This window comes from Strigops habroptila, chromosome 4 (genome assembly GCF_004027225.2).
Source record: "Strigops habroptila isolate Jane chromosome 4, bStrHab1.2.pri, whole genome shotgun sequence".
Classification (NCBI taxonomy): domain Eukaryota; kingdom Metazoa; phylum Chordata; class Aves; order Psittaciformes; family Psittacidae; genus Strigops; species Strigops habroptila.
The window spans coordinates 83311040-83337237 of NC_046358.1; the positions used below are offsets into that span (position 1 = coordinate 83311040).

Consider the following 26198-nt stretch of genomic DNA (forward strand, 5'->3'; position numbering starts at 1 on the left):
TCTTAAAACTTAACACATTTTCCCTCCCTGTCAACGTCCACCACGTACAGCCCGGCTGCCAGCTCTTCTTCACGCCATGACCTTTCCCAAACCACCTGATCTCTCGTTTGCCCTTTCTGTGAAGCAAGGACGATGCCTTCCACTGGAACACGCTCTGGAATTAAAAGATTAAATATTCTGGAATTGCTAAACCTGTAATATTGCCACGGAACGAGAGCTTTTCTTTCCCAGCTCAGTGGTTGCCTAATCCCGTTAGTCACACTCAGAGGCCTCCCCCTCCTTTAGCAGCTCAAATCCCTGCAAGTGTTTTGTGACTGCAGTGACCATGGTCCTATGTCAGAACGGACAGACCGTGATGTGCCCCCAAGCGCTCCTTTTGGGGCTAGTTTTGTCTTTTCAAGGTTCCCACTGTCACCCGTGGGGGCAGATCTGTGTCACCTCGAGCTAGATACTGGCCAGAGCGTGAATTTGTTGAAATCTGTGTATATGAGGTCAAATTAGCTGCAAAAATCACTGTGTTCTGTGTGTTCCAAACACACCGCAGCACCCGCCCGCACGGACGGGGCGGGTGAAGGGTCCGCAGCAACAAGGGGGTATGGAACAGCGGTGTGGGGTGCCCCCAGGCTGGGACATGGGTAAACTGAGGCAGGGGCTCGGCGGAGCCCCCGCTGCGGGGAAGGGGCGGGCGGGAGGCGCGGCGGATCGGATCCGCGCCGTCGCACCGCGTTTATGCCGCTTTAAGGCGGTGCCGCCGCTCCGGGCTCGGTCGGGCACCGGGAAGAGGAACTGGGCTTTGCACTGCCGGGTCGGGGCGAACGCACCGCCGAGCACCGGGTCCCGCCGCCGCTTGCTCCGCTGCAAGGAGGGATGGGGCGGGGAGGAGGCGAGCACCGGTCTTTGCATCCACCCCTTGCAGCCCCTCTGCTCCCCGTTGCATCCCTCTTGTATCCCCCCGCTCCTCCCTTCTGCTGCAAGGGGCCGTGCTTGAAATAAAGCCCCCCCCTGCCCCCTGCCCGGAGACCCCCCTAATCCCTTGCTTGAGCCCCTCCATCCATCATGATTTTGCTGAGCAGCTTCTTGCACCTCCGGCCTCGGCGCTGCGGCCCCTTCGCAGGGCTGGGCAGGGGTCCCAGCCCTGCAGTGGGGTCCCGCAGGGCTCTGCGGGTGCTGGTGGACATGGATGGGGTGCTGGCTGACTTCGAAGGAGGCTTCCTCAAGAAGTTCAGAGCCAGGTATCCCGACAAGCCCTACATTGCCCTGGAGGACCGGAGGGGCTTCTGGGTGTCGGAGCAATACGGGCGCCTGGGACCTGAGCTGAGTGTGAGTTTATGCATCCCTGGCTCTGCGCGTGGCTCTTGTTAGCTCTATGCTGTGTGGCTGGAGCTCTGGCCCTGTGGGACCCCCCTATTGACCCCCCCAGCTCTGGGGTGCAGCGCTGTGGGTGCTGGCTGGAGGTCCCATTGAAACACAGGTACAGAGCTGCACGCAGGAGGGCTTCCAGCAGTGGTTTGCTCCTGGAAATCCAGTGTTTTCCATGCACATCTCTCTCTGTTTCCCTGCATGCATGGATGGAGATGGATGCAAGGAGAGGAGATCTGGTTTAATTGCATAGCTGGGGTTTTCTAGTTCCAATATGACCAAGCTGCATGGATTGATAATGTTCCTGGATGGATGATTTAGTTCCTCAACAGCAATGTGAGGGGTGGGACACAGCAGAGAAGCTGAGATCAAACCATGCAATTGATGCTTCTTGTGAGGGCTTACTTAATATTAAATCAATCCCAAGGCCTTCCATGCTTCAAACTTATTGTGCTGCTTTTAATAATTAAAGCCTAAAAGCAGAAGCTCTCTTTATGTTGTGCTTCATCATTCAACAAAGGGCTGAGTGCTGCAGAAAGCTGGTTTCTGCCTCTACCAGTTTCCCAGCTCAATGGGATGTCTCGTCTCACCTGCAGATTGCAGTTGCGGTAGTTGAATGGTGTTACAGCAAATAAAAGTGCTCTTGTCAGTAGTGGTATGATGGCTACAAGGAAGGGAGAAGAGTGAATAAGGTCCAGGGCTTTGCCACTGGCAAAGTCCTAAAGAGCTTGATGAGCTGAAGGAATAACGTGTCCTCTCTAGCTGGGATTGATGAGAGGGAAACAGAGGACATCATTCATGCAGAAAGGCAGATGCTAAAAGTTTGACAGGAGCATGATAACCCTTTTGTTTCTCCTTGATCTTAACTGCTTTGGATGTGTTAAATGAAGTGAGCTCATTTTGCGTCTGCTGTGATCATGTAAAGCCATTAAAACCTTGCGCTGAACAAGTAGCCAAACCTCCCCAGACTGACAGGGCAACTCTGATTTCATCCATGATTTCAGACCAGGGATAAAGAGAGAGTAGGAGCTGCTCTGTGGCTGCAGGGCCATGGACCATTCCAGACATCAGACAGCATCATCAACCTGCTGTAGGAGAACAGAAGATAGAAGCCAAAGAGCCCGACGAGCTGGAGGTCCCAGCTCTGAAAGAGAGAACAACAGCTCAGCAATATGCCAAGCACAGAGACTTCAAAGGATGGGGAGCTCTGGATGGGTAGGAAAATGGCTCATGGGGAGACATAGGAAATTGAGGGTCTGTCCTGCCTGTTACGTGGTGGGATTCCCAACCTGGGGATTTTTCCATCTGCTGCTTGCTCTGGAGCCACAGGGAATTATTCTGGCTCTGGGAGCCAAGCAGGTCTTTTCTTCAAGACGTGCTTAGCTCTTCCCACATCAAACTTGATTGCAAAATGCCTTTTGACACAAGTGGAAGCCGAATAGCTACGGAAGTCCTTGCTGTAAGAAACCACTTCAGAGTTTGAAGTGCTTTGTGCATCAGGCCTCGTTTCTCAGACGTCTCTTGTGCAACTACAGTCAGTATCTTAAAAATAAACCAGCATTGCTCACCCGCCTAAAGCAGAGCATGGAATGTTTGCCTGGTCCCGTGGCACTGCTAGGGTAGCTGTTCTTGTCGTGGTGCCAGGAAGCATTTCTGCTGGCTCCCTTGCACCAAATCAAAGTGCATACATACATATGTATATATCTTCATACATATTTAACATGTATGAAGAACGCTTTTCTTCCCTCCTCACTGAGGTTTTCTGCTGCTCAGGCAAAAGGGAAGAGTGCGAGAGTTGACCCGAGTAGTCTCTCCTTTTCAGTTTCTTCCCCAAGTAATGTATTAAAGGCAAAATGTGGTGGTTACTCACTAGGTTCCCACTGAGCAGGCAGGAGGGAGCTGCCAGTGTGTCCAACCAGCCTATTTGTTGCTATGAGCATTAAGAACCAGCATTCGAGCATCACTGAGGCTGCTCCTACTCTGATGCTCTGCTGGCTCCTCTATCCCCTTGCAATACAAGAAGGCTGCGGTGGGCTTAAAGTTCCTTTGTCCCTATTTTCCTACCTCAAATACAGAACCCGAGCTGCTTAAAATGAAGATCAGTCCTTCAGGGCACAGCTCCCTTCAAACCACCTCTGAGCTGCATTTGCAGCTACTTGGCTGCATTGCAACATCAGGACAGGGCTGCTTCTGCTGCCCGCAGCCACGTTGCAGCACAACCAGGCTCTCTCCTCCCTGAGGACCCAGTGTCTGTGCTTGGCAGCTAAGTTCTAACCTGTCTGAGGGAGTGCAGGGCATGGATGCTGTTCCTTAGAGCTGGAACCCGTCACATATAGCCCCTGGTCTCTGTCCTGGTCCCAAGGTTTTGCTCCCTGTAGTCTCTCTGCTCTGTGCCATGTGCAGCCTGGCTGCTGACCTGGATGTTAAGTGTCTCAAACCCTTGCCTGGAGGTGCTCCATTTGTCTGACAGACCTTGCCCAGGCATCCCTGAGGAAGAGCATCTGCATTCATCCTGACATGTAGTTCATCGTATAATATCTGTTCTCTTATGAGAGCAGCCCAGCTGCTATTTTAAGTGATCTGATTGAGACAAATAGGTCAGACAGCATCTGTGGCTGAACAGCACCACATTACAGCAGGGCTACCAGGATACATCAGTCAGATCCATATGGCAGTGCCCCTCTGGATGCAGATCCAGGGCTCGATTCGGATCTGGACAATCTCTTGTGGATAGGAAGGAATGTGCTGCTCCCTCTGTGTCTGGGGCTGCACAGGCAAACCCAGAGCAACTCCAGTCTAAATGGGATGGGATGGGTGCAGGCTGGCTGGTGGGGAACAGAGGCACCCACAGTGGCAAGGTGGGTTAGCAGGAGGGGACCCAACCTTTCTCACTGTCACCGTCCTCTGTCCTAGCGAAGGCTGAGGAGGATGCACATGCAAGAAGAGCAGCAAGAAGCCCTGTGCAGTAACTGCTCTTTCCCTTCACAGGAGAAAGCCATCAGCATCTGGGAATCCAAGAACTTCTTCATCGAGCTGGACCCGCTCCCTGGGGCTGTGGAAGCTGTGAAGCAAATGGCAAACTTGGCAGAGTGAGTAGGAACCTGCCCATGGTGTTTGGGGATGGATGGGGGAGCAGCAGTGGCTACCGAGTAACACTCTGCCCCTGTTTTTCTCCTCATGGCAGCACCGATGTGTTCATCTGCACAAGCCCCATCAAGAAGTACCGCTACTGCCCTTACGAGAAGGTGAGCAGGTCCAAATCCCAACCCCTCTTCCATACAGTGCTGCCCAGTGAAAGCCAGTCTCTGGCTGTACAATAGCAGTGGTATCTCCCTGCTCCACCAGATTTGTTCTTAAGCATCTTGACAAAGCCCCTCTCTTGGCCAAGCTCTGCTATTTGCATGCGCTGAGGTGCTTGGTCTTAGTAGTTCATCACAACATCAAAAGCTGTTTGGCTTTAAAAGAACTTGTGCTGCAGCAGCATCCAAATCCTTCCCTCTCATGAACTTAATAAGAGAGACGTCTTCCCTATGTGGGGGACAGGGCTTGTGCCGTGCTCTGCTGCTCCTCCACCGAGCAGCTCTGTCCATCAGCCTTCCTCGAGCTCATTGCTCTCCTCTTGCCTTCCAGTACGCCTGGGTGGAGAAGCACTTCGGCCCCGAGTTTCTGGAGCAGATCGTTTTGACACGAGATAAGACAGTGGTTTCTGCTGACCTGCTTATAGATGACAGACCTGACATAACAGGTAAGGGAGGTGTGGGGTGGCAGGAGTGAACAGAGGCAGCCCCACGGAGGAGACAGCATCCAGGGATGTGATGGGTGCTGGTCCTTCCCTGCTTGATTAGGCTCTGGTCAGAGGGTTGCATCCGCAGGCTCCTTGTGTTGGAGTAATGTCAACCTTTACGTCTCATGGAGGAGTTGTCCAGAGAACCAACCTCTGTCCTTGCTTTGCAGGGGCCGAGCTGAACCCGAGCTGGGAGCACGTGCTCTTCACAGCCTGCCACAACAAGCACCTGCAGCTGAAGCCCCCCAGCCGCAGGCTGCAGTCCTGGACCGATGACTGGAAGGCCATTCTGGACAGCAAACGCCTGCCACCCAGCCAGGCCACCTAAACACCAGCCTCCTGCAGCCACACGGTGCTGCAGCCACTCCTTGTGGAGTCCTGCTGAAGGGTGAAACCATGGATGGACAGACAGACAGACACTGTTCCTGCTGCAGAGAGGAAGAAGAGGATGAGCTGAAGCACCATGGCCACCCGGATGCGGAGAGCAGGCCCCAGCCCAGCAGTGCTGCAACAGCAGGATTGCCCCTTGGACCCAGCAGGAGCATATCCCACTGGTTCTTGGGGTCCGTGTGCTGCATCTGCACCCTCTGCGAGGCCAGCCTGGTGTTTCTGATGGACAAGGTCATCCTCAGTGTGTCTGGCATGGCACAGACCAGCTCTCCATCCTCCTCTCTGTGTTACAGTCAGGGATCACACGGGTGGTTTGCTTTGTCCTTACAGGGCTTCATACCTGGATTTTGGGAGATGAGTGGCTGGAAGGGCAGGGGGAGCAGGCGGACACTGCCCAGGCTCCCTGCGCCAGCTCAGATGTGCTGTTCCTTGCAGCTGATGCAACAGGACAACTATGTGCTTCCCTGCAGGAAGAGTCCCTGCAGTGTGATATGGGGACAGTACCACTCCTCCGTGGATCTGGCCATTGGGAGAGAGCCCTGAAGCATCTTCCAGTTGGTGGGAGGGATCCCTGCTTGCCCTCATCCCTGAGGGGCTGCTGCAGCTTTAGAGCTGGGGCTTTAAAGCTGATTTAGGATGAAGAGAGGGTCTCTTCTCCCAGTGCTCATCGCTTGTGGGACACTCGCCCAGGGAATCTTTAGGACAGTGAGCAGGCAGCAGCAGTGCCAGCACCAGCCCTTCCTGGGAGCTGGGCAGCTCATGGCTCACCCTGACAGACATTGATCCAATGGTAGCTCCATGGATTTCAAAGCCAGGAAGTTCTGCACATGCCAGCTGCACGCTCACATCACCCCATCTCCCTCCTCCTGGCGGTGTCTGACATCAGGAAAGCTGAATGTGCATTCACCAGGCACACTGCTTCCGTGCAGAATGCCCTGGGTGCTGCATCCCACCATGGTCAGGCACTCGGACGTTAATGCCACAGAGCATCCTAAAGCCTTCAGTGCAGAGCCACTGGGAAGATGCTGCTGGGTGAAGCAGGGCTGGTGGAGGAGCTACAGCATCACTGAGAAGCGAGAGGCACCACGGGTGTCCAAAGGGCAGGTTAAGGGTTGCGTTGGTGAGGATTGTCACGGCCGCATCCATGGATGCTGTTTCCAGTCCTTACCTATCACAAAGGAAGAAGTTGGGGGGACAGTGCTGCTAAAGGCTGGGAGCCCATCAGAGGTGCCCATGAAGCTGCAGCATGTACAGTGTGTGTGCCAGGCACACAGCCAGGGGAGCTGCAGCTGGGTGCCAAAAAGGGACTGTTTGGACCAAGGGGCAGCTCCAAGAAGGATGCTTTTTGCACAGCAGTGCCCACAGCTTCTTCCTCCCCTGCCTGGCTCATTCCTGCCTCCCTGAGTCAGCACCAATCCAGCCTTGAACTGCAGTGACTTATAGGGCAGAGCACAGCCCAGCTTTCCCAAGTGGGAGCCAGTGCCCCATCAATGCCCCAGGGATGCACCAGCTGCATCATGACTCGTGTGCATTACTGCTGACACTGCAGATTTGGGATCCCACCATGTGCTCCCGCTCTCCTCATCCAAGGACTTGCTGGCTGCAGGAGTGAAATTCCCCACTGGGACACGTAGCCCCATGGGCAGGGGCAGTAGCTGGGGCTTGGCTGGGGTTAGCCACCCCATGCTGCTTGCTCATGCCTTTGTCTTGCCTCTCCTCTCTTCTGTAGCCCCCATCAGCAAAAAAACTGTGTGAGCTTAAAGCTGCATAGCCAACAAATACCTGTTTCAACAGCAGCAGCCAGCCCCCCATCACATCCAGGACCTGAGGGGCTACTGAAGTTGGTGCTGTTGAACCTGTGCCTTCCCTGGCTGCTGCTGCAGGGCCAGGGATGAAGCCTGCATCATCTTGGGTCTTTCTGCTGCCCCATATCTTGGGATGGGGCAAGTGTGTGAAGACAGCACAGTTGGCCCATAGTGATGGGTTACATGCCATAAGGATCATCTTCTTTCTTTCTTTCTTCTTTCTTTCTTTCTTTCTTCTTTCTTCTTTCTTTCTTTCTTTTCTTTCTTTCTCTCTCTCTTTCTTTCTTTCTCTCTTTCTCTCTTTCTCTTTCTTTCTTTCTCTTTCTTTCTTTCTCTTTCTTTCTTTCTTTTCTTTCTTTCTTTCTTTCTTCCTTCCTTCCTTCCTTTCTTCCTTCCTTCCTTTTTTTAAACCACTGTGTGTTTCTCTGGATGGTGGGTTTGGTTTGGGGGGGGGGGGTGTTTGCAATGTGCTGCCCCAAAAGCAACCATCTTCCCCCATAGCTGGGGCAGACCCAAGGGATGCAGGTCCAGGGCCAGCCAGTATCTTCCCTTTGGTTGCACGTGTGATGCGTTCATGCCAAATATACTTGAAAGCAGAGCTGGGGGTTCTCATCCATGAGGCTCCGACTCAATGCACAGAAACCCCAAGCAGGTAGATGGCCTGTTCACTGCTGCCAAGTTCAGGACTGGGAGGTGGCTCTCCACTTCCCAAAGGATCAGCCCTTTCAACATCCAAGCCCTTCTGTGGCCAGCCAAGATGCCCAGAGCTTTTGGTTTTAAATGCATATCTATAAAACTGAGGACGATGAAGAGCACTGCAATAAACACGGGTTTATCAGCATCCAGCTCCCTAGAAATGGAGTTTTGGTTTTGCAGTTTCTCTGCCTTCTGCATGAGAATGGGGGAGTGTATGTTTGCCTCCAGGCCTCCTTATCTAAAAAGCCTGGAACCAGCCCTGCTGTGCTATTACCCCGTTAGACAGAGTCCCTGTTGGCAGAACTAAGCCCAAGGGGTGGTTTTAGGTAGCGATCAGCTTCCTAAAGATGTTTTCTAATAAATAAAGCTGTAAAGTGTGTCTCGTGTTGTGCCAGAAGCTATAAAACAGGGCTGGAGCTGCCATGGGCTGGCTCTCCCCTGGGGCTGCCAGGCGGAGGCACTGGGACCAGGGCCATGTTTCCAAGTAAAAGATGGAGCAAGATGGAGGGACTGCATCCCTCTGAGAGAGCATCACAACCCACTGATGCACAGCTAACCTGTGGGTCTGCATCCACTCCTCCATGCTCTCCTCTGTGCCTTTTTCTTTCTCCCTTGCAAAGCCTCAGGATATCACATACCTTCCAGGTGATAAGCAGTTTCCAAGGCAAGCAGAGGTGGAGAGGAGTGGGAAGGAGGTGGTGGTGACCTGGCCCTGCACACAGCGGAGCACTCCAGGCTGGTGCTGGTGGGATCCTTCACATCCCAGGAATGTGCGAGCACCCAATCCTTGGGGAATTCACCCCAAGAGCGGCCCATTTCACCCCAGTCCAAGCTTGCAGAACCCAGCAGGGTGGAATCAAGTGATGCTCGTGCCTGGATCCCTCAGAAGCTGTTGCCATGCAGGTGTTATTTAGCTCTTTAGATGCCCAAATAGCTCCAAGCTGGTGTGAAGCCTGGGGAAGGGGGAAAGCAAGGGCTGCAGGGTCCAGCCCTGCTGCAGGGGCAGTGGGTGGTGTGAGACGGGGCCGAGGAAGGGGATGGCGGGAGATAGAGTCACCCAAATACACAGATGGAGATGGAGCAGCAGCAGAGACGGCTCAGCACATGGTGGTGGCCGGATCCGGCTTTGCTTCTGCAGGGCCACCATGCCCAGTTCCAGGAGAGGAGCAGGATGATGCCCTGGGATCCCTGCTTGGGGTCAGGGTCTGGAGCCCAGCACTCCCCATGCATGGAGAGCGGGAGAGCCGTGTGATGCAGGAGAAACATCCACTAGAGGGGACTGTGCGATCGCATGTAGGAGCGTGCAGCTGCCAAAGGCACCGCAGAGCAGGATTTGGCTCCTCTCGCTGTAAAAAGCCATCCTCCCTCCAGCCCTCAGCCCTCCCGGTTATCCCAGTCCAGGCTCCCAATGCTCTTCGCATCCTTCCTACTGGGCACTGCAGCCTTGGGGGGCAGTTCACCTGAGGCAAACAGAGCACTATGGGGTACTGAGAATGTGGCTGCAGGCGCTGGGCTGGTCCCAGCCACTCGCTTCCCCCAGCAGGATGGGGCAGAGAATGAGATGGGCATAAGCATGAAAAGCTTGTGGGTTAGAAGAGGAATGAGGGGTTTAAAGGGTCCATATAGAAAATGCCCCCAACAGCTCAGAGTATCCCCCCCAATCTCCTCCATGCCTCCTGGTCCCTGCTTTCCCCCCATGACCCCACAACTCTCCCAGGGCTGAGATTGTTCATCCTGTCCCTGCAAGCCCCAAATCCCCCAAGGATCAGGGCTGTTCCTTGGCTTTTTCCTCCTGCTCACCCTGAAGCCAGAGCCTGTTGTGGGGGGCAGAGCCTCATGTGCTGATGGAAGGCGGAACCGGGGTGGTTTCTTCTCACCCTCTCCTTCTCCCCCAGCACCACGATATCATTTCCCTCCTGGTAGGATTAATGAGCTTTGCTGCTCTATTTGTACACAAGGACTTAAGTAATGTGCTCCCCAGAGGGGAATAAAGCTTCCCTTGCCCCAGCAGTGCTGGGGAGGCCAGATCAGAGCCCACGGTGATAGGCTGCATCAGCTTTCCTCATGTCCTTCAAGGCTCCACACACGTTAAGCCCATTCTCCTGGCAAACATCCTGCAAAGTGTTTGTTTGTCACCGTGTTATAGCAAACACTTGTGGAACATGGTGTGTTTTAGACATGAGCAATGTCACCTCCTCCTCCCTCCCCTATGGGCAATGCAGGGCTTAAAGCCGCCAAAACCTGGCTGCTGATGCTGCACTTGTGAGCACCGCCGGGACCCGCAACCCCGAACATGAGGCCACGTCACCCACTATTCCCACCAACCACCAAATCTGCCGGCAACACCCCATCAGTGGCTCTTTCCTGGAGGTTCCCAGCTCATGGTCCTGGAGCAGGGATGCAACCAGGGGAAGGGTCTGACCACGATCTCCTACAGACACTGGGGCATGGACACAAGGGCTCCAGGGATGCCATCCAGCTCCATAAATACCCATTATAGGGGAGGACACTGATCTCAGGGCACCCCATGGGCAGACACCCGTTTCTTCGCTCCTGCTTTGCCTGGCATGGCCTTGGGGCGTGATACCAGACTCCAGCATCCCCCTCTCATCAGACCCCAATGAATGGGACTTTTGCAGCAGTTCTTGTTGGCTAAAACCATTTCAGAAGAGCCCAAACCTTTAGGGCTGCATGTTCCCAAGAAGCCATAAACCTGCATCTCTCCCCTCCAATGTGCAGCACTGCAGCCCCGGCAATGACCCAGCACCCATCCAGCCCTGGAGACTCCGATGTTTTCTGTGCTTCCCAGCTTTGAATGTATCTATCGAACACATCAAACGTGCCTGGAGGAGTGTTTCTGGTACAGCACCTGCTTTCACCATGCATTGTTCCCCCAAAGCCCATGAGAACAGCAGCAGCTCAATGCACTCTGACCCAGCCAGACCCAACCAGTTCCATCCGGCTCGGAGGTGGTTGCTTCATCCCAAACTAGCTAATTCTTGCTGCTTTTTCTATTCTTGCTTTTGAAGGAGGGAGGGGAGAACAAAACAGCCCTCAGGGTGCAGTTACCTTCTTAATTAACGAGGCGGAGAGCTTTGCAGATATTGTGCAGAAGGAGAGAGAAAAAACAGGAAAGCTGGGCAAAACCAGAAAGGATTGGGTTCAATTGTCAACCCAATTAACCTAGATCCCTGCTCTCCCTCTGGATGAATAGCTCCTTCAATGTAATTGCTCGGGCCCAGCTCCTGATTGAGAGAAATTAGAATCAGACACTTAACAAGGCAACCTGGTGTGGAGATGGGATGCGGGAGCTGCCTGGGGAAGCATCCATAGGGCAGAACTGAGTGAGAGCCTGAGCTTAGGCCTGGCTTAGAGGATCTTGCTGAAATCAGCATTATCTGCACCATTTGCACCTTTCTGGACCCAAAATGTGGCTGGGCTGGGGGATGATTTGGAAAGGCACTGGAGATGGTGAGCAATTGGGAAGCTCTGGTTTAGCCATTTAAGCATCTGTATAATTGCAATGTAAAGGCAAGTCCAGCTGAGCTCAGCAAGGGATTTAGGTGAGATACACAGTGTGCTCAAAGTGATTCAGGAGCTCTTTTGTCTGGAGAAGAAATGAAATCCATTGTAAGCCCTACTTGCCCCTTTCTTCCATGCTCTGTGTTAGCGCCCATCCACCCAGAGAGGAGGAACAATTCCAGCATTACACACTTTCAAATCTATACCTAATAGAAAAAGCCACTAATCCTAATAGCTGAGAAAACTAGACAGTGCTGTGTCTGAGCACGCTCCTCCATCTGTAGGGCTGATGGGTTCATATGCAGGGGGAGATTTAAATGTAGTGTTTGGGAAAGGACTGCAGGTTTCAATATTAGCTTAAGAGTACATAAACATGTTTCTGCTGCTGAAGTGGATCTCCTTACAGGAGGGTTGGCCTTCCCCATCCCCTCTGCTTTTATCCACCTCTTTTCCTGCCTGCAAATGATCCATGGAGAGGGGGAAAGATGCAGGAAAAACCACACTTGGCTGCACACCCCACACACCACTTGTGCTGCTGTCTCAAGGTGTGATGGCAGCTTTGCTTCCACCCAAGCCAGCTGCTGCCCTCAGCTACTCACCCTCCTGCAATACCTGCACATCCCAAAGGGCTTTTTGGAGTCCTGGCTCATGCTGGTGTTCAACTTGTTCCCAGCCCCTTGGCTGAGCCCCCAGCCCTGACCCCATCCTTAGCAAAGCCCCACTGCAGCATGCATTGCAGGGATGCTTGCTATGTCATTACAAAGTAAGTATCTTTAAAGAAAAAAAGCACTGAATACCTTAAATTGAGCAGTTTTAGCTTATCCTGGTCACAAACATCTTCAGTTCCTGTGTCCCACATCTGCAATGCCAACCACATACATCCCTAAAACCAAAACAACCTCCCCACAAGGCTGGGCCCTGGCTACAGTTTTAACCCCCCTGCCCCATCCCAATCATTCTTGGCAGCTGCTTTAACTTTTGCTAATGAACTGAGTGTCCTGAGAGGTCCTAAACCTGCCCCAAATCAAGCAGAAACAAGCAAAAGGTGAGAGGAGTCCAAACAAACCCCAAAGGCTCCAGCAACACAAGCTGTCTTTAGGGAAACCACCAGCACTCTGGCTATGCCACATGTGTTTATTGACATGGAAAACAGATGCCCTGTGTTTTCCAGCTCCACGCTCAAGCACAATCCAAGCCACCAACACCCTTTATAACATCCCTCTCCCAGGATGCTCAGTGTATGCCATGCTCCAAGAGGGTCTGAAGGGTCCATGTGTGCTCGGGTGGTTTCATCTGATGCTGAAATGGGGTCAGGGTTTTCCTGTGGATGTCCCAAGGTTAAATTAAAGACGATTTAAGCAGATGGTTGATTCTCTGCTCTTCGTAGTTGGCAAAATGGGAACCATATCTCTGAACTGCTTACCAGCACTAATTAATGTTTGTAAAGCACTCTGCTCTGCAAACTCCTGCCTATGTGCTAAGTGCTTGCATTAGTGTTATTACTGAGCTACGTATGCCTGTTCCAGTGCTTTCTCTTCCTTGTCCCAAAGGGCTTTCCCTCTTCCCTGTGCAGTTGTAGGGGGCTGGGAAGAGGAATCAGCTCTCCCAGGCTCTGTCTGGCTCTAGCACAGGCTCAGATCTCTGGTTTGCCATCAAAACCTTCTGACTGTGCCAGCACCACCAGGATGGAGTCACTGGTTCTATGGTGAGGGCAGGAGCAGCCAGGGACTGGGAGGTCCTGCCTGGAGATGGGGTTTAGCATCATCATGCCCAGCCCTGGGTGAGATGGTTGTTTCTCTGCCCTTTCTGGTTGCGGAACGGACATGCTGCTGCTTCATGTCCCAAGGGGAAAAGCTTTCTCATGCTCATAGGGGCTATTTGCATCCTTCTCTCTGTCACTGCACAGCAAAGGGCTTTGCGAGGAAAGGGAGAGATCACTCATCCTTCCTAATGACCTAAGAGGAGACTGAGGCACAGAGGAGGTGCAGTGATGGATGATCTCAGCCACGGTCCATGACAGGCCCTTGTCCCCATGCAACAGTCAGGCAGTGACGTCTGCTGCCACCGGCAGATGGGACGATCATTCCCTACAAATAACCATCCTTGCAAGGCAGTATTCTGAAGGTGAAGCCTTCATGAGAGAAGCAGCCCACAAGAAATGATGGATGCTGCTTCTGTGTGAGGCAATGATGCGCTTGTGGGTGCACAGAGCCATAAATGCTTCTCCCATCCCATGCCAAAACTGCAGAGCACAAGATCAATATTTCTGCTTTGAAATCCTTTGCTCAATTAACCTAACTAGGCAGGACATCCCTGAACATCCCCACTGGCATCTTTTTGATACCAGAGTGGCTTCATGACTCGGTAGGGAAAGAAACAGCCCAAGACAAGAAACTGGGCCAGCACCTGAGAGGGACCAAGTTAAATACAAAATGCACTGAGCCAGGTACCTAATGTGCTACAGGGGCACAGCAAGCAGCATCCTCACCCCTGCTAATGTGGAGTGAGGAGGGCTCCTTCACTGCAGTCACCTGCATGAACTAACAGGGCTGAGTGATGCCATGCTTCCAACGGGAGCATGAATAATCATTTTTCCTGCCCTATGCAAGTGCATGTGATGAAACAAGACTCAGGATGCAGGATGCAGGCAGAGCAGGCAGCTCCTGGAGTGGGAGCACAGATAACACCGACCCGCTATTGCCCTGGGCCAAGGTGCTTTGCAGAGGTTGTTTGGTCACCAACAAGGAATAGCAGGGAAAAAACAGCTCCAACAAGCATGAGATCCACATTTTCTGCGTGGTTTGAATTATCCATGACTTTTGACCCAAGATTAAATCTAGTGTGTAACTGGTGGTTATATATTGAGTCATATGAGCAGGCTAATCGCAGGAACCCCATGTTCTCCAAACAGCCTGCGTCGCGCCAGGGCCGACTGTAAACCGCTCACGTTTCCCAACTGGAGCACCCTGTGGCTTGGGAATCATCCTTTTAATTCAACACTTCCAAAGCATTGTGTTGTCTCACAAGTATCTCAAACCCAGAACAAAACAAACCCAGCAATGCCATGAGCAGGCAGCCCAAGGAAGCCAGATTCCCCGTGAAGTTTAGCTGCTCTGGTGTCTAGTAAATGGTTGGGCTCACGCTGCAGTGTTTTTCTCAGCAGGAGCTGTTTCTCCATCAGCAATTCTCTTGACATGCATAGAAATAGCCTTTTGACTTCTGCCTCTGTGTGTAATTTGGGTGAAAATGAGCTCTGGAGTCAGAAAGTATTAGCGGGGGGTAAGTGGCAGGTAAATGGGCTCTCCCAGGGTGTGATTCCTGCCTCGATACCTACTGGGAAGCAGAAAGGATTGGCTCTGGCTCTCCCCAAACTCACTTTTAGCTCTACGCACCTCCCTTCGCTCTCCTTAGGGCTCTGAACTGATTCACCTCTCCCGGAGAGCCCAGGTAAGACTTGTAAAAGGCTGTTATCAGCAACAATAATCAGGTAAATACTCCTGTGAGTACAAGCCTGTGGCTCACCGGGTGTTTCCCAGCACCAGCGACTGCAATGGGGCTGGCACAGCCTGTGTGTGCTGGAGCCCTTTGCCTTCCCTCTGCCTGGAGAGGACCCAAAATAGGGATGATCCAGGGTCTGCCCAGTCCCTGAAGGGCTCCAGTGAGTGGGAACTGTGTTGGAAGTTGTTTTCATCATGCAGGGGGGCCCCATGGGTTCACACACAGCAGTAAGGACCTCGCGGGAGCAAGGCAGCAAGGGATGCGCGGAGACATGGATCCCACCACCATGGATCCACACAGCCTTGGGGCTATGGGGAGAGACACCAGCTCTTTGCCTCAAGGATAAATTAAGGCTAAATCATGTCTTTCCTCCTGCAGTAAGTCACTGGGTGGTAGAAACCCAGCAGGAAGAGCGCGACGTGGATGCAGGGTGGTTGTATGTCTGGCCGCACTGGTACGGAGATGCTCAAGAGGCATTTCATCACCGAAAGCTCTTTGTCTGGGAGGCCAGCCACTGTCCCCCACTGTCCCAGGAGGGATGCTGGTGACATGGGAGGTGGAAAAAACTCCAGCCCTGAGTTCAGAACAGGGACAGCCCCATCCTGATGGCCTCAGGTCCCTCCTGAGGTCCCCAGAGGATGGTGGTCCCCAGCGCTGGCTTTGGTATGACCCCCCATACCCCAGCAAGTGTCCCCCAGCTCATGGCATCCCCCAACCCTGCACACCCCATCCCACTGTAGGGACTTCCCCATGTCCCTTTGTGTCCTGTCCCACCCACCAGCAGGATGCCCAATTCCTTACTGGTCTGAACTGGTGCAGGCATCAGCACTGGGCTTTCACCTGCTCTCAGCCAAGGTGGTTCTGCATCGCTTTGCAGCGAAAACAAAGAACCAGCTGGAGGGGAACAAATCCATGGTTAGTAAACAGAGCTGAGCAACCTCAGACCTCTCACCCAGGAGAGGAGGAGGGCAGGGAAAGAGCTGCCTGGGGGCACCCAGGGTTGGATTTCAACACCCTGCAGAAAACACAATGCTTTTATTTCATCGTCTGGGTCCCTGTGCTGCCCCATGTGCATGGGGTGTGTTTGGTCTGGCCACAGAGCCCTGCACTGATAAGGTGGGAATGGACCAGCATCAGCAAAGGGAAGTAGTTGGGGTTTAGGGTCAGCTCTCAGGACCTGCTCTGCCCTCTCCCCTTCTTGCTCCCCAGGCCCTGGTTACTCAGTAGCCCCTTATTTCCACAGCCCTTCTGCTTTGCTTTATTGCTGAGCTGATTTCCCTGAGCCCAACATCACCTTTGCTGCCACTCACCCTGATTCTTACTGCCTTTGGGTCTCCTCGTGTCACCCCTGGACAGGGGCAGAGGAGCAAATGCCTGAACTAGAGGCAAAAATGTGCATTTTAACACCTCCCATCTGTTTTTTTCCGACACATGCACCCTGTCACCCATCCTGTGGATGCCACCACTGTCCTCAGGTGACACTTGCAAGTCCCCAGGGCTTTGTCCTGCGTGGCCAGGTAAAGGTCATGCCAGGACAGCCCTGATGTTGGGGTTCCTTTGATGCTGGCTCTGTCCTGCTCCACTTCCATCATAAACCACAACACGTTATAAATCCCTGCCTGCCCTCAGGGACCCATCCCTGGGGAGGGCAACAGTTCAGCCCTGAGGCAGCAAAAACAAAGATCATATGTTTCACATGGATGATATTCCCTGTGGGCACAAACGGGAGCTGGGAGCAGGGAGGTGCTGGCACTGCGGCACCAATCCAGCCGGACCTGTGCAGGGACAACCCGGGGCACAAACCTTTGGCAGGGCTGATGCTTCCAGCTGGATGCACTCCCTGACCCGGCTCCTGTGTGAATCCTTGTGCCAGCACAAGGGAAAGGGACTGATGAGGGCAACGAGGGCACGGGGCACGAATAAGCAGCACTGGAGGGTGATGCTGGGTGTTACTGCGCTGTGGAGGGGCTGTGGCCAATGGGAACAGGGATGGAGCTGTCCCAGGGAGTCCCCGCTTCTCCAGCCCCATGTTTACAAACCTTCCTGTTCCCAGCCCCATAGTGACTCCTGGCCTGTGGGGACCTGTCCTCACCCAGCCTTGGCTTAGCTCTGCCAGCAGAAGGATTTGGGGAGATTTGGGACCAAACACACACAAACAGCCTCACAGCAGCTTTCTGTGGCAGTGCAGAACAGGCTTTACATCTCCTAGTGAACTGCTGAGATTACCTGGGAAGCTTGATTTGCTCTTATAGCAAATCCTGTTTCCTTGCTGTGACGGCTGCTGCAGAAAGCCTGAGCAGAGGGTGGCTGGATTTGTCACTCAACAGGATTAAACAGGCTCTTGGCACACAAGAGGGGCAGCGCTGGTGGCTCCCAGGGATTTGCCGGGAAGTGCTGAAGGAGCATCCGTGCCAGCGGTGATTGCTGCGAGCACCGACATGGCAGGGCCCGTGTCATTTCTCATCACTGCCTGGCTCTGCAATCTCATCTACAGCAACCCAGCAGATTATTTCTCCACTTGTGTGTGTGGGAAGTTGATAAGGAGCTGGAAAGCCGGGAGACACTGAGGTTTTGTCCTTGGGGCTGCTCTGGGGCAGGCAGTGGGTGACAGCGCGGTGCCAGGTCCCCATCGGCTATCAGAGGGGTGCAGTGGTTTGCTTATTTGCTTCTAGAAATAGCTCTTCCCACACTAGAGGAAAAGCATACCTTCGTCATCCTCTGCCTGCCTGCATCATGGCTGATAGGCCAAGCAGCAAAACAGGGCAAGGATGGGCTGCCCAGGGGCATCTTCTTAATTTTGGGTGATGCAGGGTCATGTTGCCCCTAATTTCTGTATCTTGAAGGTCCCCTGAGTAAGGACCAGCCAACTCTTTTCATGGCTTGATGCGAGGCTCGACCCCATGTTATGGATATAAGCATGGCTTTGCTTCAAGCCACATCTGCTCCCTGTCCCTGGCTGTGTCCCCACGGCACGGTCCGGGAGCTGCTTGGTGGCCAAGAACTGGGTTTTAGGGGTGAGACAACGTGGAGGCACCCGCATTCCTGGTACGCTGGTTTTCTACTTCAGTGCCCTGTGCCACTGAGGGCAACAGTCATGTTTTGCATGGAGCAGTGGCACAAACTCCCTGACCCCTCTGGAGCTCACCAGGCACATGAGCTGCAGCGAGAGCCGATGGGGTGTCCATATGAAAGCTGGTCCTTCACTAGAGCTGCTTGTCCCTGCCGGTGGCCCTGGGTTAACGGAGAGGACGGGGAGAGCTTTGGGCTCTGCCGCCGAAGGACGAAATGGGAACAAGTGCAAGGGTGCAGCAAGGCTGCCCGGGGTGTCAGAGCGCAGCAGCCGGGATGCTGGAACAGCGCGGGAACAGCCCGAAGGTCCCGTTCCAGCTCCCGAGCTTCAAACAAAAGAGCGTCTTGTTCCCGTCCTGTTTTCAAAGCCGGAAAGGTCGGGGTTGTGTGAGCCTTGCCAGGCTGGGCAGTATTGCCAGCTCCCACCGGTCTCGGAACACGCAGGGAATGACGTTCCTGCCTGGCTGAGGAGAGCCAGGGACCTTCCCAAAACCCCCTGTTTGGAGTATCTTGCACCCACGCTCATGCTCTCATTCCTGCTCCTTGCACTGCGTGGGGAGATGGAAGGGAAGATGTATGGGAATGATGCGACCACACCATGGACCCCCTGCATCCAGCATGGCTCTGAAGCCTCCAAAGCCCTGCTGCAACATGTCATCAGCTCCCAGGATCTGCGCTGACACCACCAAGGGATTTCCTAATTCACCTCCAAATCCCCCAAGCACCAACAAGGCTTTGTTCTCATTAGATGGGGCCATCATTAGAGGGGCTAGTGCCGCCAGCATCAAGGCAGCCCTCTTGCTGGGTTGAACTGGGGGGGAATGCAAAGGGTCCATATGTCCAGAACAGCAGCATGGCCCTGACATCGCCACAGCAGGCTTTGAGCTATCCCCCTGTCCCCATGCTCCCTGCCTGCATGTGCTGCTGCCTGCTCAGTGGGGATCATAACAGAGAAAATCATTAGGCATAGGGCTGGGAGCTCAAAGGACACTTGGAAATCAATCCCAGCTCTCTGCCCAAGCTGTTTCCTCCAGCCCAGCTTGAAGTGACAGCAGTTTCCCTCCAGCCAGGAGGAAAAGGGGGTCTGATGGGGATGGATGCTGGTTGTGCTCCAGCCTGGCCCCCCAGGGCTCTCAGGGACTGACTGCCTTCCAGATCCCAGAGCAAATGGATGTGTTCTGCCCATGGATCTAGACCAGCCCCTGTGGAGGGAGGAAAATCCTGCACCAGAGCCCTGGGGAGGAAGCAGGGCTGGGGTTCAGAGGCAGAAACGGGTGGAGGTTGGGAGGATGTTGTAGAGGGGCATCATGACCCGCTTATCCCCGCTCTATGCAGGAGTGGAGAGGGGCTGCAGGAGGCAAAGCTGTTTGCACACTATGATATTCTTACTACTAGGGATAGCAAGCAGAGGATTTTGGGGACGCCATGCCTGTTGTGCAGGGAGCAGCCTACCCGACAGCCAAGGCTGTTCCTCCAAGCACCCTGTGTCCCCAAGGCAGCTTTGGCATTCTTACTGCCTCAAGCCGACAGGGTATTGACATTCATTCTGACCTTTCAAATCACAAGGATGTTCTGTCCTTCTCGGCCAAGTACAGCCTGGATACCCTGTGGGTGGATTATACTGTATATACAGTGGCTGCAAATAGAGAGCTGGCAGGAAAGAAGAGGTTTTGTGTGCTTGCAGGGTGGTTGGATGGGAGGGACGAGCTGCTGCCAGTGCCTGGTTTTCCTCCTGGGATGCCCAAGTGGATGCAGCACACAAAGGGAGGACAGTGACAGTAGGAATGCTGGTTTGGCTGGGGTGGGAGAAGGGATCCAGCTCCAGAGGCTGCTCCTGGCTCCCTGCGTTTCCCATCCTCCAGCTAATTACATCTTTGGCTTTGAGAGAACACGAAGAACTGCAATTAGGAGACAACGTGCAGAATCAGCCACGAGGGCCCAGCTGGTGCCTGAGGATGGTCCCTTCCCTCTCAGCCACCAAAACCCCCTCCGGACAGGCTGTTTCAGTGTAAAACCTACCCCAGCCCCAAAAGCTCAAGCTGGTACAAAAGGCAGCACATTGCTGTTCCCAAGGTATAACACACAGTCATAGAACAAGCTCATGGGCTTAAATTAGCATCCTCCTCACCTCAAGCATGGCACATGCCAAATCCTATGCCCCACAATGGCAAAAAGGGGGAACAGGGAAGAGAGTGGGGTGCAGGTTGCATGGGGTTGGGGGCAACCATCCCCATCACTCCATCCCCTCACAGTCCTTGGGAGCCGGAGCATGTCCCTGGACAGGGCTGCCTCCTCCCTGCTCTCTGCAGCAGAGCCTTTGGCACAGGGCTCCCACATGGCTCTCCTTGAGCCCTGGCAGCACACGGGCTTTGCCAAATGGCTGGCTCCATCCAAGGCTGTCAGGGCACGGATCCGGCCACCCCACAGCCCCATGGCGCCAGGGAGGCGGGCGGCTTTGTGCTTCCAGCCCGGATTCATCACTTATCTCTTCCCCTTTCTTGCCCTTACACATTTTTTCCTCTCTCTGCTTTCCTAGCCAGCTCATAGGGCTCTTATCTCGAGCCCAAATCACCCTTTCCCCAAGGCATGCTCAGCAGCATCCTTTGCAAACCCACATTCAGGGGTTTGTGCACCACATCAGGGGTACAAGTGAAAACCTGGCAAAAAAAACCTCTTGCCTTATATCTTTATGCCACACTGATGTCCTCACACCCCTTTCAGCACCCAAGGCAGGGATGGTGAAGGCAGCTTGGGGGCAGTCACAGGGAATAGATCCCAATGCCTAGCATTGCCTCCTCACTGATGGGCTGTGGCTCCAACCTCTGGAGCAAGGGAGGGGGAAATGGAGTTTAAAAGCTTCTGCAGGCCCGAAGAGCCCAGAGGGTTAGAGCTGTGCTGCTCTGAGAACAGGGTTTGCACTTGTCAGTTGGCTGCAGCCTTATGGTTTGTGGAGAGTAAGTGAAAAGTGAGGTGTGGAGACCAAGGCTGGGCTGGGAGCTGTGGGATGGGATGCGATGGGATAGACTGCTTCTGCTGATGTTGCCCCCAAAACTGCATGTTCGTGAGCATCAGGGGAGATTTAGGTTAGATATAAGGAAGAAGTTCTCCCCTGTGAGGGTGCTGAGGCGCTGGCACAGGGTGCCCAGAGAAGCTGTGGCTGCCCCATCCCTGGCAGTGTTCAAGGCCAGGTTGGACACAGGGGCTTGGAGCAACCTGCTCTAGTGGAAGGTGTCCCTGCCCGTGGCAGGGGGTTGAACTGGATGAGCTTTAAGGTCCTTTCCAACCCAGATCATTCTATGAGGAGAGCGGGGATGCTGCAGCTGCTACTCAACACATCCTGCATCGCCAAGCAATCACCAGCAGCCATACCAGGTGCTGGATGGGGAGCAGGGAGCGAAGCACTGTGCTTTCAGCTCCCTCTAACACTCTCCAAGCAAGCCTCATGCATCAGAGCAGCTTTGGCTGTGGTCAGCCCTGCTCAGGAGGTGGCAGTTCCTAGGTCTTGCAGAGAGCTTGTTGGTGGAGGAGAAATCAATGCCCAGTCAGGAGGTTCTGCTTTGTGCCTGGTTCATCCTCTCCATGCTCAGGGTGATGTTTGCTGTGGTCCCAGCCCCAGCCACGTGTCTCACCAGCATGGAGCAGGTCTGCCCTGTGCAACAGCGTGAGGAGGCTGTGGCAAGCCCTGCTGTCTGCAACTGCATCACCTAAAACGAAGGGAACCATCAGACCAACAGCAACGTGGTGCGTTTGAGAACATTACACTGTGCACTGCAAAGGCAATTCCTCTGTTTCTAAGGGGAAGGGGGTTCTGTCTTGCTCCCCCTGCAATTGCCTGGATTATGAGCCTGTTTGCTAGTTTAAAACATCATAAAATTTAGCAAAGGGATCAAAGAGGGACCTCAGAGATCCCCCATCCTCTGGAGCTCATGGATACCAATGTCTGTGCGAAAGAGAGGTTCAAACCACAGCCCTCAATGGGGAAGGCTGGAGCAGGAACACACCGAGTCAGTGCGGAAATGGGCCCATGGGTTCCTGGTATGGGAGCAGCTCCGTGCACACACATGCATGTGTTTGTGCATGCCTGCATGCATGTAATGCTTGTGTGAATCCACATGCATGCATGTGCACATGCACATACAGCCCTTTGCATCCCACAGGGACAAGGCTGTGTCTGGGTGGGACATGATTCCCTGTGGATTTGGCTCTGTTTCATCAGCACACTGATAAGATTTGCACACCCTCACGTCCAGGCTGCCTCTTGGGAATAGTCCCTCGCTCCCACCTTATCCCAAAGCACATTGCAAACCGGTGCTGCTCTCAGCTTCAGGTGGCCACATCCAGCCTGGACCAGCCTTTCCCAGACCAGAGGAGCTGCTTTCCACCCCTGAAATAGCAACTCAGATGATGCTCTCTGCAGCTGGGGACGATGATGCAAACTGCTCGTTATCTAGCAGGAACAATTAGACTTATGGCAATTAGCTCTGCAGTTGCCGAGAGATGCTGGAATGGGCCAGCCGGCAGCCGGCTCCCGGCGTAATTCCCGAGTAGGAGAGATGTGGTACCCAGCTTTGCCACCACGGCCATGGAGCAAGAGCAATATGCAGCGGGAGCATCCGAAGAGCCTCCTACAGTGCCAAAAGGGCTGGTTTTGTGTGGGAGTAAGAGCAAGGACGGGCAAGTGTTTATCTGAAAGCCAAATGCCCTTCTCTAATGACGTTTGTTTGCTTTCAGATTAATGATGAAATGGGCTGAGCCACACAGGGGTTAGAAGATGCTGTTACGGACTAAGTTTTTTCACGTGATGCTCTGAAACAACTTAGTCTGTAAGTTGTTGCAGGAGAAGCCAGGCTGGGCTCAGCTTTATCTACAAGGTAAAATGGATAAAAGCTGGCTCCAGGCTGGATCGAGCTATGGGCACCTGATGGTTACTGAGCCTCAGCTGGGTTCAGGCTCCATTCCTCTAGGGTAAAAAGTCAGGCTTCTGATTGAGAAATGCCCATGGGGTAAAAGCATAAAGGACAACTTCACCCATTTCTCAAGTCAAAACAAGAAGAAGGGTTTTTCTTTTCCCCCTTGACATTGTTTGAAAACCATATTTTGAGTCTGAATGAAGCAAGCCCCGACAGCCAAAACCCCAAACCAATCCCAGCCCGGGAAACAACTCCTCCTTGGATAAAACAGAGTGGCAAGAAAGCTTTTGGGATACAGCTGAGCTCCAGATCACCCGCTACCCAAGGGGAGCAAGGGAGTGGGAGCTGGTGGGATATGGGGAGCCTGTTCTAGGAAACCCCAGGCCGTTTTCCATTGAGAACTTTATCAGAAGCAAGCACAGCACCGCATCACAGCCTTGTTTGTCCCGCAAGAGCTGGCAAAATTCCCGGGAAACTTTCCCTACCTGGTCAGCAAAACCTCTCTGATATGCTTTATCAGTGGCTAAACATTAAACCCTTGGCAAACTGGGCTCCTTGGGGCCAGGGACGTGTGACCATGACAAGCCACCCTGTGGGGAGCCAGCCCCAACCACGGATGAGAGCTGCTGGTGTGGCCAAGGAGGGGGCCAGGATGCTCCAGGCAGGAGAAGGATTAAATGGTTTCTCACTGGAGCTGGATGGAGACTTCCCCATCTCCCAGTGCTTTGATTTGCAAGAGAGATTTGCCTCCCGCACTGTCAGTGCTGCCCCAGAAACCCAGTGCTCTGGCACATAAACTGTATTCTTCAAGGACACCCAGTTTATCTTGCAAAGCCCCTGTAAAATGTGTCTGTTTGCAGTAATTAGGCCACTTATAGTGAAATGGTATTTGCTAAAATCTTAACCTGATGCCATTTCGGAGGTGCCAAAAGAAAGTCCAAACAAAGCTTCTTTCCTGTCCCCCCTGCGTTAAGTAACCAAAGAACAACATTTTGCAACGCTCCAACGTCAGGTAATGGCTTTTCCTGCCTCACTTGAAGGGAACCTGGCAAACACACAAACAAAGCCTGACCCACTTTAGCAGAATAAGCACAACACCGAGAAAGGGAACAGGGATTTCAATAGAGTCCTTAATGCGACCCCATTAGCAAGTCTGTTACAAGCAGCCAGATAAATTCATCTTGATAAGTCTGCCCTCTGAACAGTGGGAGCCACAGATGCGTAAGCACAGGGATGCACACAGGGATGCACACAGGGATGCACATGTATGTGCTGTCCCACTCCATCACCTTCCCAACATGCAGGGTGTGCATCCAGGGGCACTGGTGCAGGCTCTTGCAGCAATGCTTTAAGCCCACGATTGAGCACAAATGCTGCTGCTTCATGTGTTTTGTGGCTAATTCATTGTAAATAATGGCAGGGACATTGCTGTCACTGTGCGCTGGGTGACAGCCAGCAGGGATATGAGGCTGGTTTTGCCCAGTGGTACCAAGGGCGCTTCCTTCTGCAGGGGTAGGTATCCTCAGGGACACACCAAATCACCTTTCACCCCTTTACGCTGGGTGGGAGCACTCGAGCCTGGCTTGGGATGACCTGATGGGACCCTGGTGGCTCCAAAGACCCACCACCCCGGGCTGTCCCATAGGCACAGAGCTGCCCGATGGAGTCAGTGAGCTTCGGAGATGGGAGAAGATGGGCCAGGCTGCGGCTGATCCAGCTGCGTTTTCCTGGATCCATGCTTCTGCGTAGCTGTCCTTGCGCAAGCAGCCCTGCGTGTTCCCCTTGCCTACACACTGGTTTACGTGCCTCTCTGGGGGTGGCACACAGCCCGGGCCAGTCCCCATGTTTGCTCAGGGGTGGCATCAGTGACCATCACCAGATTCCTGGCCACTCCCTGTGCCTTTGAATCATCCCCATTCTCCTCCCCGAGGCTCAGTGCGCCAAAGCACTGACCTTCACAGCCAGGCCAGTGCCCTGCAGCTTCAACACCAACCGCCTGTCCCAGGTCCCGTATGCTGGAGGATGTCACTCTCCTCGAGGATGGCATCTCCATGGCCATGGGATTACAGTCCTTCTCTCCATGGCAGCCCCAGGATGGGGCACTGCAGAGTGACCCCAGCAGCTCTGCTAAAGCATAGCGAGCTCCAGGAGGCACTGGGGTGGTTTGGATGCTTTTGGTGCTGTTTGTTCACACCAGCTGGATCTTAAACCCCAACGGTACCCAGGGCACCAGCAGCTCTGGCAGCACAGCGAGTGTCTAGGGAAGCCAGAGCTCCATGGCCTAAGTCTCTCTGGTTATAGCATTGCTTCAAAGGATGAAGCTCAGTTTATGACTCCCCTCCCATTCCCATCAGCAGCCCATGAAAAGCTTGGGACAGCAGGGCCCTGAAATGGTCCCTGAATGATGCCAGGACTCGAGACAGGGCAGAACCCCAGACCAAATTCTCATCTGGTCAAAATGAGGGGGATCTTGGCCAGGAATCTGAGTAGTTGCCATGACCTAATGAAAAGGGCCAACATTTCTGTGCTGCTGGAGCTGTAACTTCTCAGTCCTATCACCCCATTCCAGGTGGCCACAACCCTGACACCACCTCCCAGCTGAGCAATACAGACTTATCCCACCACAGCAGCTTAGCAAGGCTTAAACAGAAAATTCAGGCGGTGCAGGAGCAGGAGATAAAGTTCAACCTGGTGATAGCCACATATTAAAAATGATAACAGAGCTGGTGGCAACAGCACAACAAGCTCCAGATGGTCCAGCAATGAGAAACAGAACCCAGTGAATGCCAGCCCATCAATATAAAAACATCAAGTCATTGTAAGAAAAAGGTGAAAGGCACAGAGTCACCTGGCACTGAATGAAGTAACTGGTGGTAAATTCCTCACTAGTTACCTTTGGAAGCAGACAAGAGGCACAATTTGTACAGAAATGACAGAAAAAGAAGAATAACATTGGTATTGTAAAGGAAACAGGCACCAACAAAAGAGGCTCCAGATAGACGTTATTTGCTCAGCTGGTTTTTAGGGTAATGGGTTAACCAAATGTTTGGATGAGCAATGAGTGTACCTGATGGCTTCAAGATGTGGAAGATAAGATGGTTCAGAGACATTTGCACACTTAGAAACTGGCTGCCCAGGGAGTGAATTATACAAAGAGCCACAATC

The 26198-nt window shown here is 53.4% G+C and overlaps 1 protein-coding gene across 1 annotated transcript; it reads left to right on the forward strand.

Moving 5' to 3' along the window:
- The first annotated feature begins 753 nt into the window (after positions 1–753).
- On the forward strand, positions 754–8413 carry NT5M (5',3'-nucleotidase, mitochondrial). The gene is made up of 5 exons (XM_030482874.1): positions 754–1320; positions 4348–4448; positions 4544–4604; positions 4990–5104; positions 5314–8413. The coding sequence occupies exons 1-5, from the start codon at positions 1057–1059 to the stop codon at positions 5469–5471; spliced, it is 699 nt and encodes a 232-aa protein (XP_030338734.1). The 5' UTR covers positions 754–1056; the 3' UTR covers positions 5472–8413.
- Positions 8414–26198: the final 17785 nt, after the last annotated feature.